Source organism: Penaeus monodon, chromosome 6 (assembly GCF_015228065.2).
Source record: "Penaeus monodon isolate SGIC_2016 chromosome 6, NSTDA_Pmon_1, whole genome shotgun sequence".
Lineage (NCBI taxonomy): Eukaryota > Metazoa > Arthropoda > Malacostraca > Decapoda > Penaeidae > Penaeus > Penaeus monodon.
The window spans coordinates 12813148-12834293 of NC_051391.1; the positions used below are offsets into that span (position 1 = coordinate 12813148).

General features: G+C 34.6%; 1 protein-coding gene across 1 annotated transcript; it reads left to right on the forward strand.

Moving 5' to 3' along the window:
* Positions 1-3406: 3406 nt before the first annotated feature.
* Positions 3407-19262, forward strand: LOC119573866. Its single transcript, XM_037920972.1, is given in 21 exon segments — positions 3407-3635; positions 3638-3901; positions 3935-3940; positions 5995-6459; positions 6493-6498; positions 6815-7286; positions 7643-7728; positions 7731-8144; positions 8412-8876; positions 8910-8915; positions 12502-13005; positions 13383-13529; positions 13532-13843; positions 14240-14428; positions 14431-14733; positions 14767-14772; positions 15158-15622; positions 16033-16536; positions 16804-16917; positions 19070-19125; positions 19239-19262. Coding segments are annotated over 21 exon segments (5037 nt in total).
* Positions 19263-21146: the final 1884 nt, after the last annotated feature.

The following is a 21146-nucleotide window of genomic DNA, read 5'->3' on the forward strand; positions in this document are numbered from 1 at the left end:
AATTGAAACTGTATTGATTGATGTCGGGTGAAATACAACATGGAAGCCAGAAAATGTAATTTTTTCATCTACTATTGATTTATTTTATTATTGCAAGTTCCACTATTGAGTATAGATAAAAAAAGTCCTGACACACACACATACATATGATGTTAAATCATCTGCAAGAGATATTTGGTAAATTGTAATGACCATTCATATAAACCATATCATATTTCAGTTGCAGATGAGACGTGTCGAGAAGCTATCTTCTCAGTGTGGGCATCCATCAACCAGTCCCTGAGTGATGGTGGCGAGTTATTGCTGAAGGCTAATGAGATTCTGTTGGGATCTGACCTTGAGAATCTTGGGGAACTGGAAACGAACCTTTTTGCGGTTGGCGAAGAACTTGAAGTCCTTTTCAATAACACATGGGAATTGGCCAAACATGTTGAAATGTTAGCAGTGGGTGGGAGTGAGACAGCCCCGTGTCCTATCCAAGACATGGAAAAGCTGCTGCTTAACCTGAAGACTAAAAATGAAGAATTACGTGTAATTGTCATTGAGCTTGAAGCACAGCTTTCTCAGTTTAAATAAAGGTGTCTCTCGCTTATAATCAGTTATGTCTGTAAGGCTGTGCAAGCGAGTCTATCATAATCTATGAAGTGTCTTACTAATGACTTCAGGCTGGTACAAGTAGAGCCATACCTATCTGGAATACAAGTATGTATTATGTTCTTATAATATTACAGCAATTGATATACAACTGCAAGCCATAACTTATCTGAGATACAGATATTATTATGTTTTATCTAATCGAGATTAATATGATACAAATATTAGTATATACATGCATATTCTATTATAATGCTATTTGTATTTACTAGAAGTGTTATCAGTAAGAATTATATTTTTTTCATATATTTTTGAATGATTTAGATTTCCTTGGCTCATACATATAATGTTAGCGCTTAAAGGCTCATAATTACTGTTGGATCAACTGAGACTGTGGGATGGAGAAAAAAAGCTTTTGTTACAGATGAAGTGTCGTGAAGCCATCTTGTAGTGTTGGCACATAACCAACCCTGGTGATGGGGCGTGTTACGCTGAAGGCTCATGAGATTCTTTGGTCATTGAGCTGGTGGAAGAAGCTTTTTGCTGTAGGCGAGATTGAAGTCATGTTTGGTGGCCAAATCTATGAAATATTGGAAGTGGGAGGACACTGTCTGTCAAGACATGAAAGCTGTGCTTAACCTAAGCTAAAATGAAGAATTACTGTAATTGTCATGAGTTGAGCACGCTTTCATCAGTTCATCAGATGAATCAGGTGTCTTCGTCTCTTCATAATGCAGTTTATTATTTAAGCTGTGCAAGACGATCTTCATAATCTATGAAAGTGTCTTATACATTATTCAGCGTACAACTGTAGAGCAATACTGTATCTGGAGATACAAGTATATTATGTTTTATCTATCTGAAGATTAATATGATAAAATATTGAAGTATTACATATTAATTCTGATTTACTGCATTTGTATTAAACAGATTAGTGTCCGTAACTGCGCATAATTTTTGATTAATTTAGTCTGAAAACGATTTTCTTAGTATATATTAAGTTTTAGTTATCCATTGAATTCCAATATAAATATTAGAGGAAAATTCTATATAGGACATAACTTATCTACACACATATATAGTGTGCTTCTGAGCTAACTGAAGATGTAATTGTTTGATAAAGTGCATAGCATCAATAAATTTCATCTTTCATTACAGATGAGAGTGTGTAAGCATCTTGTCAGTGTGGGCCTCCATCAATCAAGTCCTGAGTGATGTGGCGTGTTACTGCTGAAGGTCATGAATTCTTTTGGATCTAATCTTGAAATCTTGGGAATTGGAAACAAGCTTTTCTGTAGGCGAAGAATTGAATCTTTTTCAAAACGATTTGGAATTTTTTGGCTAGAATCATTGAAATATTGCAACATTTGGAGTGACAAATTGTTCCTGTCCAAGACATAAAAGCTGCTGCTTACCTGAAGACTAAAATGAAGAATTACGTTGTAATGTCATTGACTTATAGCACATTTCATCAGTTCATCAGCAGAATCAGGTGTCCTCTTCAGTCTTCATAATGCGAGTATTTTGTACTGTGAAGGCTGTGCAAAAACGAGTCTATCTAATCTTATTGAAACGTTTTCTTACTAAATTAGCGTTATCAACTTGTAGAGCCAACCTGTATCTGGATCAAGTATGTTGGAGTGAATTTCTTCCTAACTGAAGATTAACTATGATACAATATTGAAGTATATCATACTTAATTTCTGATTGAACTGCAGTTTTTCAGTTACTAGATATAGTGTCCTCGTCCGTTTCATATAGTCTTATTATATTTAAGTTTAGTTATCCATGAAGTCTTCCAATCAAAATTCACTGAAAAATATTCCTTACTATTAGGCATACATCATTATACTGAATACAAGTATTATTGTGTTTCTAGCAACTGAAAGAGTATGTTTGATAAATTGGGAAAGCCATTCATATAATTTCATCATATTTTATTTACTAGATTAGAGTGTCGTAACCGATATCTTTCATTGTCCTCATCATTATTATATGGTTTGTTACTGTGAAGTTCTGAATTCTTTGAGGAAAATCTTGAATACTTGGGAATTGGATACTCAAGCTTTTGCTGTAGCGAGAACTGAAAGTACTTTTCATAAAGTTGGAACATTGGCCATAATTCTATTGAATATTGCAATGAGGTGAGTAAACTATCATCTCATGTGGTCCGTCCAACATCCATGAATGATGTGCGTGTACTGTAAGTTCATGAATTTGGACTAAATAAAGAATTCGTGGAATTGTACGATTTAGCTGTAGGCACAATTGAGCCTTTTCAATAGGAATTCAATCTTAAGATTGAATCAGGTGATGACCCCTTGTCGTCTCATAATGCGAGTAATGTGCTGTTAAGCGTGCAAGACTCTATATAAATCTAGAAAGTTACTGTAATATTCATGCAGCGTTGAGCACAAGCTTTCACTGTTCTCGAGATATCAAGGTCTGTGTTTCATATGGTTTTATTATCTGTAAGACTATAAGATCTATCATAATTATGAAGTGTATTACATAATATTCGGTCACTGTAACTGACACTGTTTGAGATATTACTAATTAATGTTTTATCAGTAATGAGATTATATGTACATTGATATAATGCATATATTGTTGATAATGAGTTTGTTTATAGATGTGACAAACCGAATATTTTGCTTAATGTATATTATTAATGTTTAGTTATCCATTGAAAATTCCAATAAAATATAGAAGGAAAATATTGTTATATAGGGCCTACATATATATCCTCACACAATATATAGTGTGTGGTCTGAGTAACTAAAGAGATAGAACATTATCTTAATAAAGTGCGATGGCTATTCATATAAACTTTCATGTTTCAGTTACAGATGAAGTGTGCCGTGAAGCCATCTTGTCAGTGTGGGCCTCCATCAACCAATCCCTGAGTGATGGTGGCGTGTTACTGCTGAAGGTTCATGAGATTCTTTTGGGATCTAATCTTGAGAATCTTGGGGAATTGGAAATGAAGCTTTTTGCTGTAGGCGAAGAACTTGAAGTCCTTTTCAATAAAAGTTTGGAATTGGCAAATCTATTAAAATATTGACAACAGGTGGGAGTGACACAACCCCTTGTCCTGTCCAAGACATGGAAAAGCTGCTGCTTAACCTGAAGACTAAAAATGAAGAATTACGTGTAATTGTCATTGAGCTTGAGGCACAGCTTTCATCAGGTTCATCAGATGAATCAGGTGTCCTCGTCGTCTTCATAATGCGAGTTTATATGATCTGTAAGGCTGTGCAAGACGAGTCTATCATAATTTATGAAAGTGTCTTACTAATATTCAGCGGTACAACTGTAGAGCCTTACACTGTATCTGGAGATACAAGTATGTATTATGGTTTTATGTAATCCGAAGATTAACTATGATACAAATATTGAAGTATATACAATCTAATTCTGATTATAACTGCATTTTGTATTTACTAGATTAGTGTACCAGTAACCGAATATGTTTATTATTCTTATTAATATTATTGTTTAGTTATCCATTGAAAGTTCCAATACAAAATATTAGTAGGAACAATATTCATAATATTGTGGTCTGAGTAACGAAAGTATTTTATAAGTCGAGCCATCATAAATTATCATATTTGTTCAGTTGTCTGAGCTATCTCTAGTGTGTGGCTCATAACAGTCTGAGTGATGTGGCGTTTATGGAATTATTTTCTGTTATTTAGAATCTGGGATGAAGAAGTTTGCTGTAGCGAAGAACTTATCTTTATAAAAGTTGTGGCCTCCATTAAATTGGCACAGGTGGAGTGAACCTTGTCTGTCAATGGAAAGTGCTTTATGAGACTAAAAATGGAATTAACGTGTAAATTTGTTGGAATTGGAAAGCAAGCTTTTCGGTATACGAACTGAAACAGTGTCCCTCTTTCATAATGAGTTTATATTTGTAAGAGTGCAAGACATCTATTGAAATAAGTGCTACTAAATTCAGCGGATACGTAACAACCCTTGTCTAGTCAAATGAGATAGTTATGCTTAACTGAAGAACTAAAAATGAATGAATACTAGTTTACTATTGTCATTGAGCTTGAAGACAGTTTTCATCAGGTTCATCATATGAATAGTTTTACCTCGCGATTTTTATAATGCATTTTATATGATCTTAAGTGTGCATAGACGTCTATCATAATCTATGAAAGTGTTTACTATATTCAGCGTACAACTGTAAGCCTATCACTGGTATCTGAGATACAAGTATGTATTATGTTTTATCTAATCTGAAGATTACTATGATACAAATATTGAAGTAATACAATAATTCTGATTGTCATAATGCCAGTTGTATTACTAGATAATGTACCGTAAAGAATGGATATTCTTGCTATATGGATATATTGTTGAATGAGTTTTAGTCGTGAAAACGAAGTTTTCTTAATGTAATATATTATGTTTAGCATTCATCATTGAAAGTTCCAATATAAATGACAAACGAAAATATTGTCATATATAGGGCTACATATATACCTACACACTATATATAATGTTGTGTTAAGTACTGAAAAGATAGAACATTGTCTTTAATAATAGTGCGTGGCTATTCATATAAATTTATGTTTAGTTACAGATGAAGTGTGCCGTGAAGCTACTATCTTGTCAGTGTGGGCCTTCGATAACAATCCCTGAGTGATGGTGCGTTGTTCTACTGCTGAAGGCTTCATGAGATTCTTTTGGATCTAATCTATGAGAATCTTGGGAATTGGAAATGAAGCTTTTGCTGTAGGCGAAGAAACTTGAAGTCCTTTTCAATTAATACCATTGGAATTGGCCAAATCATTGAATATATGGCAACAGGTGGAGTGACACAACCCTTGTGCCTGTCAAGACATGGAAAAGTTGCTTTAATACCTGAAGACTAAAAATGAAGAATTACGTGTATTGTCATTGAGCCTTGAGCACACAGCCTTTCATGCGGTTCACAGTGAATCAGGTTCCTTCGCGTCTTCATAATGCGAGTTTAATGAACTGTAAGGCTGTGCAAGACGAGTCTATCATAATCTATGAAAGTGTCTTACTGATATTCAGCGGTACAACTGTAGAGCCATACACTGTATCTGGAGATACAAGTATGTATTATGGTTTTATCTAATGTGAAGATTAACTATGATACAAATATTGGAGTATATACAATGCATAATTCTGATTATAAATGTATTTGTATTTACTAGATTAGTGTACCAGTAACCGAATATTTATTTTATTATATTATTATTGTTTAGTTATCCATTGAAAGTTCCAATACAAAATATTAGAGGAAAATATGTTATATAGGGCATACATATATATACTACAACACATATTGTGTGTCTGAGAACTGAAAGTATGTTTGATAAAGTGCGGAAGCCATTCATATAAATTTTCATCATATTTAAGTTGCAGATGAAGGGTGTCGTGAAGCTATCTTCTCAGTGTGGGCCTCCATCAACCATTCCCTGAGTGATGGTGGCGTGTTACTGCTGAAGGTTCATGAGATTCTTTTGGGATCTAATCTTGAGAATCTTGGGGAATTGGAAACGAAGCTTTTTGCTGTAGGTGAAGAACTTGAAGTCCTTTTCAATAAAAGTTTGGAATTGGCCAAATCTATTGAAATATTGGCAACAGGTGGGAGTGACACAACCCCTTGTCCTGTCCAAGACATGGAAAAGCTGCTGCTTAACCTGAAGACTAAAAATGAAGAATTACGTGTAATTGTCATTGAGCTTGAGTCACAGCTGTCATCAGGTTCATCAGATGAATCAGGTGTCCTCGTCGTCTTCATAATGCGAGTTTATATGATCTGTAAGGCTGTGCAAGACGAGTCTATCATAATCTATGAAAGTGTCTTACTAATATTCAGCGGTACAACTGTAGAGCCATACACTGTATCTGGAGATACAAGTATGTATTATGGTTTTATCTAATCTGAAGATTAACTATGATACAAATATTGGAGTATATACAATGCATAATTTTGATTATAACTGCATTTTGTATTTACTAGATTAGTGTACCAGTAACCGAATATTTTAATTTTTATTATTATTATTATTGTTTAGTTATCCATTGAAAGTTCTAATACAAAATATTAGAGAGAAAATATTGTTATATAGGGCATACATATATATACTACACACACATATTGTGTGTCTGAGTAACTGAAAGTATGTTTGATAAAGTGCGGAAGCCATTCATATAAATTTTCATCATATTTAAGTTGCAGATGAAGGGTGTCGTGAAGCTATCTTCTCAGTGTGGGCCTCCATTAACCAGTCCCTGAGTGATGGTGGCGTGTTACTGCTGAAGGTTCATGAGATTCTTTTGGGATCTAATCTTGAGAATCTTGGGGAATTGGAAACGAAGCTTTTTGCTGTAGGTGAAGAACTTGAAGTCCTTTTCAATAAAAGTTTGGAATTGGCCAAATCTATTGAAATATTGGCAACAGGTGGGAGTGACACAACCCCTTGTCCTGTCCAAGACATGGAAAAGCTGCTACTTAACCTGAAGACTAAAAATGAAGAATTACGTGTAATTGTCATTGAGCTTGAGGCACAGCTTTCATCAGGTTCATCAGATGAATCAGGTGTCCTCGTCGTCTTCATAATGCGAGTTTATATGATCTGTAAGGCTGTGCAAGACGAGTCTATCATAATCTATGAAAGTGTCTTACTAATATTCAGCGTACAACTGTAGAGCCAATACACTGTATCTGGAGATACAAGTATGTATTATGGTTTTATCTAATCTGAAGATTAACTATGATACAAATATTGGAAGTATATACAATGCATTAATTCTGATTATAACTGCATTTTGTATTTACTAGATTAGTGTACCAGTAACCGAACTATGTTTAATTTTTATTATTAATATTTTTAATGTTTATGTTATCCATTGAAAGTTCCAATACAAAATATTAGAGGAAAATATTGTTATATAGGGCATACATATATATACTACACACACTTATTGTGTGTCTGAGTAACTGAAAGAGTAGTGTTTGATAAAGTGCGGAAGCCATTCATATAAATTTTCATCATTTAAGTTGCAGATGAAGGTGTCGTGAAGCTATCTTCTCAGTGTGGGCCTCCATCAACCAGTCCCTGAGTGATGGTGGCGTGTTACTGCTGAAGGTCATGAGATTCTTTTGGGATCTAATCTTGAGAATCTTGGGGAATTGGAAACGAAGCTTTTTGCTGTAGGCGAAGAACTTGAAGTCCTTTTCAATAAAAGTTTGGAATTGGCCAAATCTATTGAAATATTGGCAACAGGTGGGAGTGACACAACCCCTTGTCCTGTCCAAGACATGGAAAAGCTGCTGCTTAACCTGAAGACTAAAAATGAAGAATTACGTGTAATTGTCATTGAGCTTGAAGCACAGCTTTCATCAGGTTCATCAGATGAATCAGGTGTCCTCGTCGTCTTCATAATGCGAGTTTATATGATCTGTAAGGCTGTGCAAGACGAGTCTATCATAATCTATGAAAGTGTCTTACTAATATTCAGCGGTACAACTGTAGAGCCATACACTGTATCTGGAGATACAAGTATGTATTATGCATAATTTTGATTATAAAAAAACTGCATTTTGTATTTACTAGATTAGTGTACCAGTAACCGAATATTTTAATTTTTATTATTATTATTATTGTTTAGTTATCCATTGAAAGTTCTAATACAAAATATTAGAGGAAAAATATTGTTATATAGGACATACATATATATACTACACACACATATTGTGTGTCTGAGTAACTGAAAGTATGTTTGATAAAGTGCGGAAGCCATTCATATAAATTTTCATCATATTTAAGTTGCAGATGAAGGGTGTCGTGAAGCTATCTTCTCAGTGTGGGCCTCCATCAACCAGTCCCTGAGTGATGGTGGCGTGTTACTGCTGAAGGTTCATGAGATTCTTTTGGGATCTAATCTTGAGAATCTTGGGGAATTGGAAACGAAGCTTTTTGCTGTAGGCGAAGAACTTGAAGTCCTTTTCAATAAAAGTTTGGAATTGGCCAAATCTATTGAAATATTGGCAACAGGTGGGAGTGACACAACCCCTTGTCCTGTCCAAGACATGGAAAAGCTGCTACTTAACCTGAAGACTAAAAATGAAGAATTACGTGTAATTGTCATTGAGCTTGAGGCACAGCTTTCATCAGGTTCATCAGATGAATCAGGTGTCCTCGTCGTCTTCATAATGCGAGTTTATATGATCTGTAAGGCTGTGCAAGACGAGTCTATCATAATCTATGAAAGTGTCTTACTAATATTCAGCGGTACAACTGTAGAGCCATACACTGTATCTGGAGATACAAGTATGTATTATGGTTTTATCTAATCTGAAGATTAACTATGATACAAATATTGGAGTATATACAATGCATAATTTTGATTATAACTGCATTTTGTATTTACTAGATTAGTGTACCAGTAACCGAACATATTTATTAATTCTTTATTATATAGTATTAATGTTTAGTTTATCCATTGAAAGTTCCAATACAAAATTAGAAGGAAAAATATTCTTATATAGGGCATACATATATATACTACACACATATATTGTGTGTCTGAGTAACTGAAAGAGTAGTGTTTGTATAAGTGCGAAGCCTATTCATATAAATTTCATCAATTTAGTTGCAGATGAAGGTGCGTGAAGCTATCTTCTCAGTGTGGGCCTCCATCAACCATCCTGAGTGATGGTGGCGTGTTACTGCTGAAGGTTCATGAGATTCTTTTGGGATCTAATCATCATGAATGAAGCTCTGTGGGAGATTGGAACCTGTCTTTTAATGCCGAATCTTTGAATTGAACGGGGAGTGACAACCTGTCTTCCAAACTGAAAAGTATTATGAATATGAAGCGCTAATTCTATTGAGCAATACTTTCATCAGGTGAGAGATGACACAACCGTTCCTGTCCCAAAGCGATTTAAGCTGTAGGCTTAAGAAGACTAATATAAGTGAAGATATTAGCGGTAAACTGTATGCATCATTGATCTGAGTACAAGATGTTTATAGTTTATCAATAGTTAATTAGTGTACAATTGTAACGAATCTATTCATTATAATGCATTGATTTATATGATTAAGTGTCAGTAAGCCAATCATAATTATGAGTGTTTACTTATATTTTAGGGTACATTGATTCAACAAACACTTGTACTGGAGAAAATATGTATTATATGGTACATACTAAGATTATACTTATAACAAATATTGGGTTATAGCAATGCAGTATTTTGTTATAAAGTGCGAGTTTTAATTTACTAGATTTAGTTCCAGTGAATTTCGTTGACTATTTTTTCATTGGGCTCATCAACCAGTTTGATGTGTAGCGGTATCTGAAAGTTCATAGATTCTTGGACAATGAGAATTTGAGATTGAAAAACTTTCTAGTATAGGAAACTAGTCCTTTACAAACAAATGTGTTGAGAATGGCAAATCTTTGAAATGAAAGGGGCGGAAGCTTGTCCTTCAGCATGGAAAATGTGTTACCTAGCTAAAATGATGTTAATGTCTGAGATTGAAGAAGCTTCATAAGGTTCTTCATATGATCAGGTGTCCTCCATGTCTCAAAAGCAGTCCTTAAGTGATCTGTGTGGCAAGTGTACGTAGGTTATCATAATCTATGGTGTCTAATTTGGAGTATACTGATGATTGGAATACAAGTTTTGCTGTATGTTACTAGATTGAAGTCTTTTCAAATAATATTACATTATTGAAAATTGGCAAATTATTGAAATATTTGGCAAAAGTGTGAGTGACACAACTTTCTGTCAAGACATATAATGTTTATTACCCTGAAGTCTAAAATATGAAATTTATTGTAATTGCTCCACATATAGTGTGTGTCAACTAAGATTTCATCATGTGTCATCATATAGTGTCTCGTATCTTAAATGCGAGTTAATGATCTGTGGACTCTGTGCAGTGGCTATCAAATCCTAGTGAAGTGCGTTTACTCAATATGGATAACTTTTGACTACACTTGGATCTGGATGAACAAGTTGTTTATGGTATCGAAGATTAATCTTTATCAAAATTGGAGATAACAATGAATATTGTAAAGGGTGCAATTGTCTGTCAACTATGATAAGTGTACATAACCTGAACATATGTTAATTTATTAATTTATTATATGGTTAAGTTTCATTAAATTCATCAAAATCTAGGATGTCTCGTCTTATATGCGATTATATATGATCTGATATTGTGCTGAGACTGCAAGATGAGTTATCATAAGTCTTGAAAGCAGTCTTATAATATTCAGCGTCAATTTAGTGCATAACTGTATTGAATACATATCGTCATTGTGGTTTCATCAACTAGATTACTGAGTCAATTGGGTAGTATACAATGCTATTCTGAATTAACGCATTTTGTGATTTAATCTTGAGAATCTTGTGTAATCTGGAACCGAACATTTTTGCTGTATAAATTATAATGTTTGTTATCCATTGAAAGTTCAAATTTAGCAAAATATTGAGGAAATATTCTATATGGGATACAAATCTACACATATTTTTGTCTGACAAGACTGAAAAGTGTGTTATAAAGTGCAAGACCTCAATAAGAATTTCTGATGTATTAGTTGCAGATGAAGGTGTATACATCATCCAGTTGGCCTCGATCATACTTCATAGTCCTGAGTTATGTAGCTGTATCTGAAGGCTATGAAGATTTTTGATCTAATCTTGAAATCTTGGAATTGGAAATGAGTTTTGCGTACAATGAATTGCATACCTGTTCTAATAAAGTTGATATTGGCAAATCTATTGAAATTCAACATGATACACAATCTGAGAATGAAAAGTGCTACTTAACTGAGACTAAAAATGATGTATTACGTGTATTATGGTACACAGTTAATCAGGTTCATTAGTTGAATAGTTTCTGTATTCATATATGGTTTTAAATTGATCTAAAAGCTGTCAATACATCTACATATCTATGAAAAGTTCTTATATAGGTACATTAAGCATATGTATTGAGAATACAAATGATTTGGTTTGACTAACGAAGATTATTTTGATACAAGATTGGAAGTATCAATATAATTTGTTATAATATTTAGTATTCAGATGTGAAAGTCTAGTCTCATGATAATTGAATAGTTTTACATTTTTCATGTTTAATTAAGTTAGTTATCCCTTGAAATGTGCGAATTACATCTGAAGGTATAATATTTATATAGGGTACATAATTCTCACAAATTATGGGTCTGGTAACTGAAGGTTTTTATAAGTGCGAAGCTCTGATAATCTTTCAATATTAAGTTTGAAATGGTGCGGAAGCCATCTTATTGGCTCATTACATCCAGTAAGGTGGTGTACCTTGAAGTCATGCAGATTCTTGGGATCAACGTCTTGGAATCTGGGATTGAAATGAAGATTTTGTGTATGCGAAAACTTGAAGCAAGCTTTTCATAGTTGATGCAATATTGAATTGCAACAGGTGGATGCACAACCTTGTCTGTCCAGTAATGCGAAACGTGTCTTAATCTGTAAGACTAAGTGCAAGATACGAGTCTAATGTAATTATGAAGTTGTCTTACTTTCAGCAGGTTCATCAGACTGATCAGGTGTCCTCGTCGTCTTCATAATGCGAGTTTATTGATCGTAAGGCTGTGCAAGACGAGTCTATAATCGTGACTAGACTTAACTTGATCGATACATTCGAGTATATATACATGATAACATATGTTTATTATTCTTATTAATATTATTAATGTTTAGTTATCCATTGAAAGTTCAAATACAAAATATTAGAGGGAAAATATTCTTATATAGGGCATACATATATATATACTACACACATATATATTGTGTGTCTGAGCAACTGAAAGAGTGTGTTTGATAAAGTGCGGAAGCCATTCATATAAATTTTCATTATGTTTCAGTTGCAGATGAAATGTGCCATGAAGCCATCTTGTCAGTGTGGGCCTCCATCAACCAATCCCTGAGTGATGGTGGCGTGTTACTGCTGAAGGCTCATGAGATTCTTTTGGGATCTAATCTTGAGAATCTTGGGGAATTGGAAACGAACCTTTTTACTGTAGGCGAAGAACTTGAAGTCCTTTTCAATAAAACTTTGGAATTGGCCAAGCATGTTGAAGTATTGGCAGCGGTTGGGAGTGACACAACCCCTTGTCCTGTCCAAGACATGGAAAAGTTGCTGCTTAATCTGCAGACTAAAAATGAAGAATTACGTGCAATTGTCATTGAGCTTGAGGCACAGCTTTCATCAGGTTCATCAGATGAATCAGGTGTCCTCGTCGTCTTCATAATGCGAGTTTATATGATCTGTAAGGCTGTGCAAGACGAGTCTATCATAATCTATGAAAGTGTCTTACTAATATTCAGCGGTCCAACTTTAGAGCCTTACACTGTATCTGGAGATATAAGTAGGTATTATGGTTTTCACTAAACTGAAGATTTATTATGATATATATGAGTATATATATATAATGCTCAATTCTGATTATACCTGCATTTTGTATATACTAGATTAGTGTATCAGATATATTTGCATATGGCAAATATATATTTTGAATGAGTTATAGTCTGAAAATCGAATATTTTGCTTAATGTATATTATTAATGTTTAGTTATCCATTGAAAGATACAATACAAAATATTAGAGGGAAAATACTGTTATATAGGGCCTACATATATATCCTACACACAAACATATATTGTGTGTCTGTGTAATTGAAAGAGATAGAACACTGTCTTTTGTAAAGTGCGACGGCCATTAATATAAACTTTCATCATGTTTCAGTTACAGATGAAGTATGTCGTGAAGCTATCTTCTCAGTGTGGGCCTCCATCAACCAGTCCCTGAGTGATGGTGGCGTGTTACTGCTGAAGGCTCATGAGATTCTTTTGGGATCTAATCTTGAGAATCTTGGGAATTGGAAAGAACTTTTGCTGTAGGCGAAGAACTTGAAGTCCTTTTCAATAAAACTTTGGAACTGGCCAAATCTATTGAAATATTGGCAACAGGTGGGAGTGACACAACCCCTTGTCCTGCCCAAGACATGGAAAAGCTGCTACTTAATCTGCAGACTAAAAATGAAGAATTACGTGCAATTGTCATTGAGCTTGAGGCACAGCTTTCATCAGGTTCATCAGATGAATCAGGTGTCCTCGTCGTCTTCATAATGCGAGTTTATATGATCTGTAAGGCTGTGCAAGACGAGTCTATCATAATCTATGAAAGTGTCTTACTAATATTCAGCGGTAAAACTGTAGAGCCACACACTGTATCTGGAGATAAAGTATGTATTATAGTTTTAGTAATCTGAAGATTTATATGATACATTATTGAGTATATACATAATCTTAATTCTGATTAAAACCTGCATTTTGTATTATACATTAGTTACCGTAAGAATCTGATATGTTTGCATATGGCAAATATATATTGTTGAATGAGTTATAGTCCGAAAACCGAATATTTTGCTTAATGTATATTATTAATGTTTAATTATCCATTGAAAGTTCCAAAACAAAATATTAGAGGGAAAATATTCTTAAATAGGGCCTACATATATATCCTACACACACATATATATTGTGTGTGTCTGAGCAACTGAAAGCGATAGAACATTAAGTGTGTTTGATAAAGTGCGGAAGCCATTTATATGAATTTTCATTATGTTTTAATTGCAGATGAAGACTGTCGTGAAGCTATCTTCTCAGTGTGGGCCTCCATCAACCAGTCCCTGAGTGATGGTGGCGTGTTACTGCTGAAGGTTCATGAGATTCTTTTGGGATCTAATCTTGAGAATCTTGGGGAATTGGAAACGAAGCTTTTTGCTGTAGGCAAGAACTTGAAGTCCTTTTCAATAAAAGTTTGGAATTGGCCAAATCTATTGAAATATTGGCAACAGGTGGGAGTGACACAACCTCTTGTCCTGTCCAAGACATGGAAAAGCTGCTGCTTAACCTGCAAACTAAAAATGAAGAATTACGTGTAATTGTCATTGAGCTTGAGACACAGCTTTCATCAGGTTCATCAGATGAATCAGGTGTCCTCGTCGTCTTCATAATGCGAGTTTATATGATTTGTAAGGCTGTGCAAGACGAGTCTATCATAATTTATGAAAGTGTCTTACTAATATTCAGCGGTACAACTGTAGAGCTATACACTGTATCTGGAGATACAAGTATGTATTATGGTTTTGTCTAATCTGAAGATTTACTATGATACAAATATTGGAATATATACAATACTTATTTCTGATTATAAATGTATTTTGTATTAATAGATTAGTGTACCTATAAAGAATGTGATATATTTGCATATGGCAAATATTTCTGAACGAGTTATAGTCTGAAAACCGAATATTTTGCTTAATGTATATTATTAATGTTTAGTTATCCATTGAAAGTTTTAATACAAAATATTAGTGAGGAAATATTCTTATATAGGGTCTACATATATATCCTACACACACATATATTGTGTGTGTTTGAGCAACTGAAAGAACTAGAACATTAATTGTCTTTGGTAAAGCGCAGAAGCCATTCATATAAACTTTCATGTTTCAGTTACAGATGAAGTGTGTCGTGAAGCTATCTTCTCAGTGTGGGCCTCCATCAACCAATCCCTGAATGATGGTGGCGTGTTACTGCTGAAGGCTCATGAGATTCTTTTGGGATCTAATCTTGAGAATCTTGGGGAACTGGAAACGAACCTTTTTGCTGTAGGCGAAGAACTTGAAGTCCTTTTCAATAAAACTTTGGTATTGGCCAAGCATATTGAAATATTGGTAACGGGTGGGAGTGACACAACCCCTTGTCCTGTCCAAGACATGGAAAAGCTGCTGCTTAACCTGCAGACTAAAAATGAAGAATTACGTGTAATTGTCGTTGAGTTTGAAGCGCAAATTTCATCAGGTTCATCAGATGAATCAGGTGTCCTCATCGTCTTCATAATGCGAGTTTATATGATCTGTAAGGCTGTGCAAGACGAGTCTGTCATAATCTATGAAAATGTCTTACAAATATTCAGCGGTACAACTTTAGAGCCATACACTGTATCTGGAGAAACATGTATGTATTATGGTTGTATGTAAACTGAAGATTTACTATCATAAAAATATTGGAGTATATATAATGCTGAATTCTGATTATAACTGTATTTTGTATTTACTATATGAGTGTACCAGTAAAGAATCTGATATATTTGCATATGGCGAATATTTATTGTTGAATGAGTTATAGTCTAAAAATCGAATGTTTTTTTTTTTATGTATATTATTACTGTTTAGCTATTCATTTAAAGTTCCAATATAAAATATTAGAGTAAAAATATTGTTATATAGGGCCTACATATATATCCTATACACATATATTGTGTGTGTCTAAGAAACTGAAAGAGAGAGAACATTAAGTGCCTTTGGTAAACTTTCATCATATTTCAGTTGCAGATGAAGTATGTCGTAAAACTATCTCCTTAGTGTGGGCCCCCATCAACCAGTCCCTGAGTGATGGTGGCCTGTTACTGCTGAAGGTCCATGAGATTCTTTTGGGATCTAATCTTGAGAATCTTGGAGAATTGGAAACGAACCTTTTTGCTGTAGGCGAAGAACTTGAAGTCCTTTTCAATAAAACATGGGAATTGGCCAAACGTGTTGAAATATTGACAGCGGGTGGGAGTGACACAGCCCCTTGTCCTGTCCAAGACATGGAAAAGCTGCTGCTTAAGCTGCAAACTAAAAATGAAGAATTACGTGTAATTGTCATTGAGCTTGAGGCACAGCTTTCAGCAGGTTCATCTGATGAATCGAGTGTCCTCGTCGTCTTCATAATGCGAGTTTATGTGATCTGTAAGGCTGTGCAAGATGAGGCTATCATAATCTATGAAAACATCTTAATGTTCAGCGGTCCAGTTACAGTGGAGATACACACTTTATCTGGAGAGACAAGTATGTATAATTTCTTTTCTAAATGGAATATTTACTGTAACTGATACAAATATTTGTATGTATATACGTCTGATTTCAGGTATATTGTGCATCTGGTAGATTCGCGTACCTTTTTTCAGACGCAGAATGGTGATTTAAAGTTTTCTGAGCTCAGGATTATGTCCATGAGATCTACTTTGCACTTATAAATAACAGTGGCACCTGTGGCGTTTTATTTTCTTTGTTTCAGCTATAGATGCAGAGTGCCAACATTACTTCTGATTTGAGACCTCAAAGTAGTTGCTGATGGAAAGGGATGGGAAATTGCTGTGTTGCTCTTGCTCATGAGGTCAAGACCTATTTGCACTATCAGATTCCACCAGTGGTTACCAAACGATCCATGTATTTCAAAGAATATATGAATCATGGAGTAGTTAGGTCATGTGCATATACACTGAATACAATAATACGATGATTTCTACATACCTATTTAGAGTAATGGATTAAAAATCCATTGTGTGTGTGCATTCTCATAATTTCACTGTAATGATAATAAGGATGGCCATAACTATGATGGTAAACACTGTTATTATAGTCCTAATTCACTGGCTGGAACTGAAAGTGTATAATGCGCTTTTACTGCTCAACTGAGCATTCCTTAAAATGGGAATTCCAGGATCAACCAAAAATAGGTTTACCCAATCACTGCCAATCTTGGACCAATTTGTGGGAATATAGCATGAAACTGGTAATGCACATACCTTCCTTGCAGTTACAGACAGCAGTTCGTCCAGCCAGACATGGCTTTTTACTTACTTCTCTTGCAGGAAAGCGTAACTTCGTCGCCACAGCAAGTAGCATCGTTCTTTGCATTTCATGATAAGTACTTAATAGTAAACCTCAGGTGCTGGGGAAGCTAATGGTTAGCACATGTTCCACGAATGGAGATATTTTTTTTTAACCTACAGGGCTTTTATAGATTCTTCAGGTTTGACCTCCTCTTTCTGAGGCCGAGACTGTTATTATGTTGAAAATGGTAATCAAGCTTTTTCATATAATTTTTGACATATAAGAAGCCATTTGCTTTACATTCTATCCATGCCAGTGCCTATGAAGACCGCCATATTATGGTTGTTAACTCGAAAGCCATTATTCCAGATTGATTTTGTAGTGGGAGATTTTCACATTGCCTCGTTGTTCGTGCGATTTTCTCGATGCGACCTTATCGCATTACTGCGATTTATGGAATACGCACATCCGGAACTGGTAACCAGTGATCAAATACGAGGATATTTTTTCATGGTAGCTGTACGAACACTATTCAGCTATTTTTTTTTTCTTAAAACGGTAAATTTGCAAAGAGCTTATCGTCCGTAGTTACAACAAGAGCTTCACGTGGCCATCTACCTCAAAGAGTGAGTGTGATCATTTTAGTAGTCAGTAATGCTATTTATTGGTTCTATGGTAAATATACGACCATCTTAATTATTATTATCATTTTTTATTTATCTATTTATTTTATTTATTTATTCATTTATTTTTTATTTATTTATTTATTTATTTTGGGGTGTGTGCTAAAAAGGGGGTTCATTATTTGCGTGATACTTGTCCTGTTTCAATACAGTGATGATAATGGACACTAATCAATAGAATCAATAGACAGTACCTTCATCTGGCACAAATAATCATTAGAAAAGAGAACATATGAATATAAAATCATTAAATAAATATTGGGACATCACGTAAATTTGCCATCTGCTGATTCGATGTCTCCAAATTGATCAGTTAAAAAAGGCCCTGGAACATCCACCGTTTTTTCAATAATTGTGAATGTCAAATGCAGGAGGAGTTTACTACGGAGGATGCCTAGCTGAAACATGTCGACGATGGTGCAGACCCTAAGATAACTTGAAGGATCCCCTCCTGTTGCTGGTGCTGATGAAGCTCGCCTGCCCTCCTTGATGACACAGAGGAGAGTGGACCCCAAAGCTGGTATATATATATGTACGTGTATGTTTCTGTGTATATATTTCTAGATAGAGGTGGATATATAGAGATGAATATCATATGCATATATATAATATTTTTTCTATATTCTAACCAGTGTGCCAGGACATTTTACGAGCTACTCGGAATAGATCAGTTCAGATCAGTTGAATTTAAATATTGCTATCGATTTTCAACAAATGAATAAAGGGCGAACACTGGTATGCATCACGGGCAAGCAGGAAATATTTATAACATGCTTAAAATCTAATATTTAGACAGAAGTACAATACAGAGTTAAAATGTGTAGATATTTGATATGTGCATGATTTAGTGATATAACTATATATAACTATATAACTATATAACTATATAACTATATATATATATATATATATATATATATATATATATATATATATATATATATATATATATATTATGCACATATCTATATTTGACTGGTGATTATTATGATCATGGCTCTCCGTGGAAGGCCCGCGTAAGCAACCTACCTTCGAAAATAGACATTGTGCATAATTGTTTCATATTTTATGCAATATTGCAGATATTTATGTTTCAGTATTAGAGAAAGCATTTAGAATATACAAATCTAGGATTTTGGTATAGCTTTAGAAGACATTTTCTTGTGATTTAGCAATGGAGCCATGTTATATGATCTCTTTTGATTCAACAATTGTAGCTAAATTATTTAACCTTTTTCCTACATTCGCCAGGTCGGAGTACCAACCTCTGAATAAATAATTTACCTATTTGTGAAACCTCATGTGGTTTAATGTGTGTGTGTTTGTGAGTGTGTGTGTGTGTGTGTGTGTGTGTGTGTGTGTGTGTGTGTGTGTGTGTGTGTGTGTGTGTGTGTGTGTGTGCACACACACACACTCACACACATACATGATTCATATATATTGTATTTGTTGAGTATATAGTTGTTCATTACCAGGTTTTTTATGATATCATTATTCTGCAGAATGGACATACATTAACCCAAAAAATAAAATGAATCTGCCAGACTAATATGCCAATGATTAACAGTTCATTCACTTACAAGGTCATCTCAGTTCATATCTATATTTGAATGGTGGTTATTATGATCATGGCTCTCCGTGGAAGGCCTTCGTAACCAACCTACCTTCGAAAATAGATAACTCATTTATAATTTAGCTGATATTTTGTGGAAAGTTAGTAAGTTAACTGTTTCTTGTTCGATTATTGCTATAAAACAATTTACCAGAATTACCTGGTAGTGGTATTGATTACAACATAAGTTCATCTGTAATTGCCAGGTCAAATGGGCAAAGATACTTCTACTAACCAGATTATATTTAAGGTAAAAGAACACCAGAACAGGTGTTGAAGGCGAAAGGTGGACCAAAAGGGCATGAACGGAAGAGGCACGAGGAAGGCAAAGGAAGCTGCAGAAGTGAGGGCTGGTTGGTCGCACCCTCTGCCAGAGCCAGGACAACACGCAGGGAGTGAACGCATAGGCCTAGAGCGAAATGATTTAGAATATACAAATCTAGGATTTTGGTATAGCTTTAGAAGACATTTTCTTGTGATTTAGCAATGGAGCCATGTTATATGATCTCTTTTGATTCAACAATTGTAGCTAAATTATTTAACCTTTTTCCTACATTCGCCAGGTCGGAGTACCAACCTCTCTAAATAAATCAGTTACCTATTTGTGAAACTTCATGTGTTTTAATGTACCGTAACTAGAACAAAGACTTTCGTAATACAAAGGAGAACAGTTTGATAAAGTAAAAAACAGTAAATGTAGCCATGGAAATTCAACCAACTACTTTTTAAAAGGGCGGCTACTGGCATCCAGCAGCGGCAGTAGGGGTGAACCATTCTTCTTTTCATTAAGAGACTGGTCAAGGATAGAAGGCAGCCAGAGTATATGTATAAAATCTGATAGGCATTAACAATACCGTAGAAGGTTTCATAATGTGTAGACTTTTAATGCGTGTAATGCAAAAATGATGCCAGCACACGCTGTCCAGGTCTAAGACCGGTAGAAACACTGTATCATATCCAAAGGACACTGACTGTTATTAGCGCCAAAGGAGAATGTCCTTGTAAAATAGAGCCTGGGAGACAATCAGGGTATTAGAAATGCGAGGGTAGGAAGTGTGAGGGTGTACCAAAACTAACGGTTACCGGTGTGAACGAAAGGAAGATGAACATGTGTAAAAACGACACGTTGGGTTATATAATTTAAAAGGGGGACTGATTTAATAGTAGAAAATGTGATGAGAGGAGTAACCAGTTTTAGACTTATAAACATTGAAATTATTTTTATTTTAGTAATAAAATTGTTCTGATAGAAGCAAAAATAAATTGAAATAGACTAATGGCGGTAAAAAAAAAGTAAAAAAAAAGTAATGCTTGATTTAGTAACCGAAAGCTATTTGTATAAATAATGTTTTTATATGATCGTTTACTCCATTACTGTTGAATAAATATTTGTTTCTTATTAGTGTTTGATAATGTCCTTCCTCTACAGTAAGGGACTATATTAACCCTGAAAACCAAGGTGTCACTCTAAGGCCCGTGTCTCGTTGATTGACAGTTCGATCGATCACCTGTCAGTTATATGTGTACCTTTATTTGTATTTGATTTT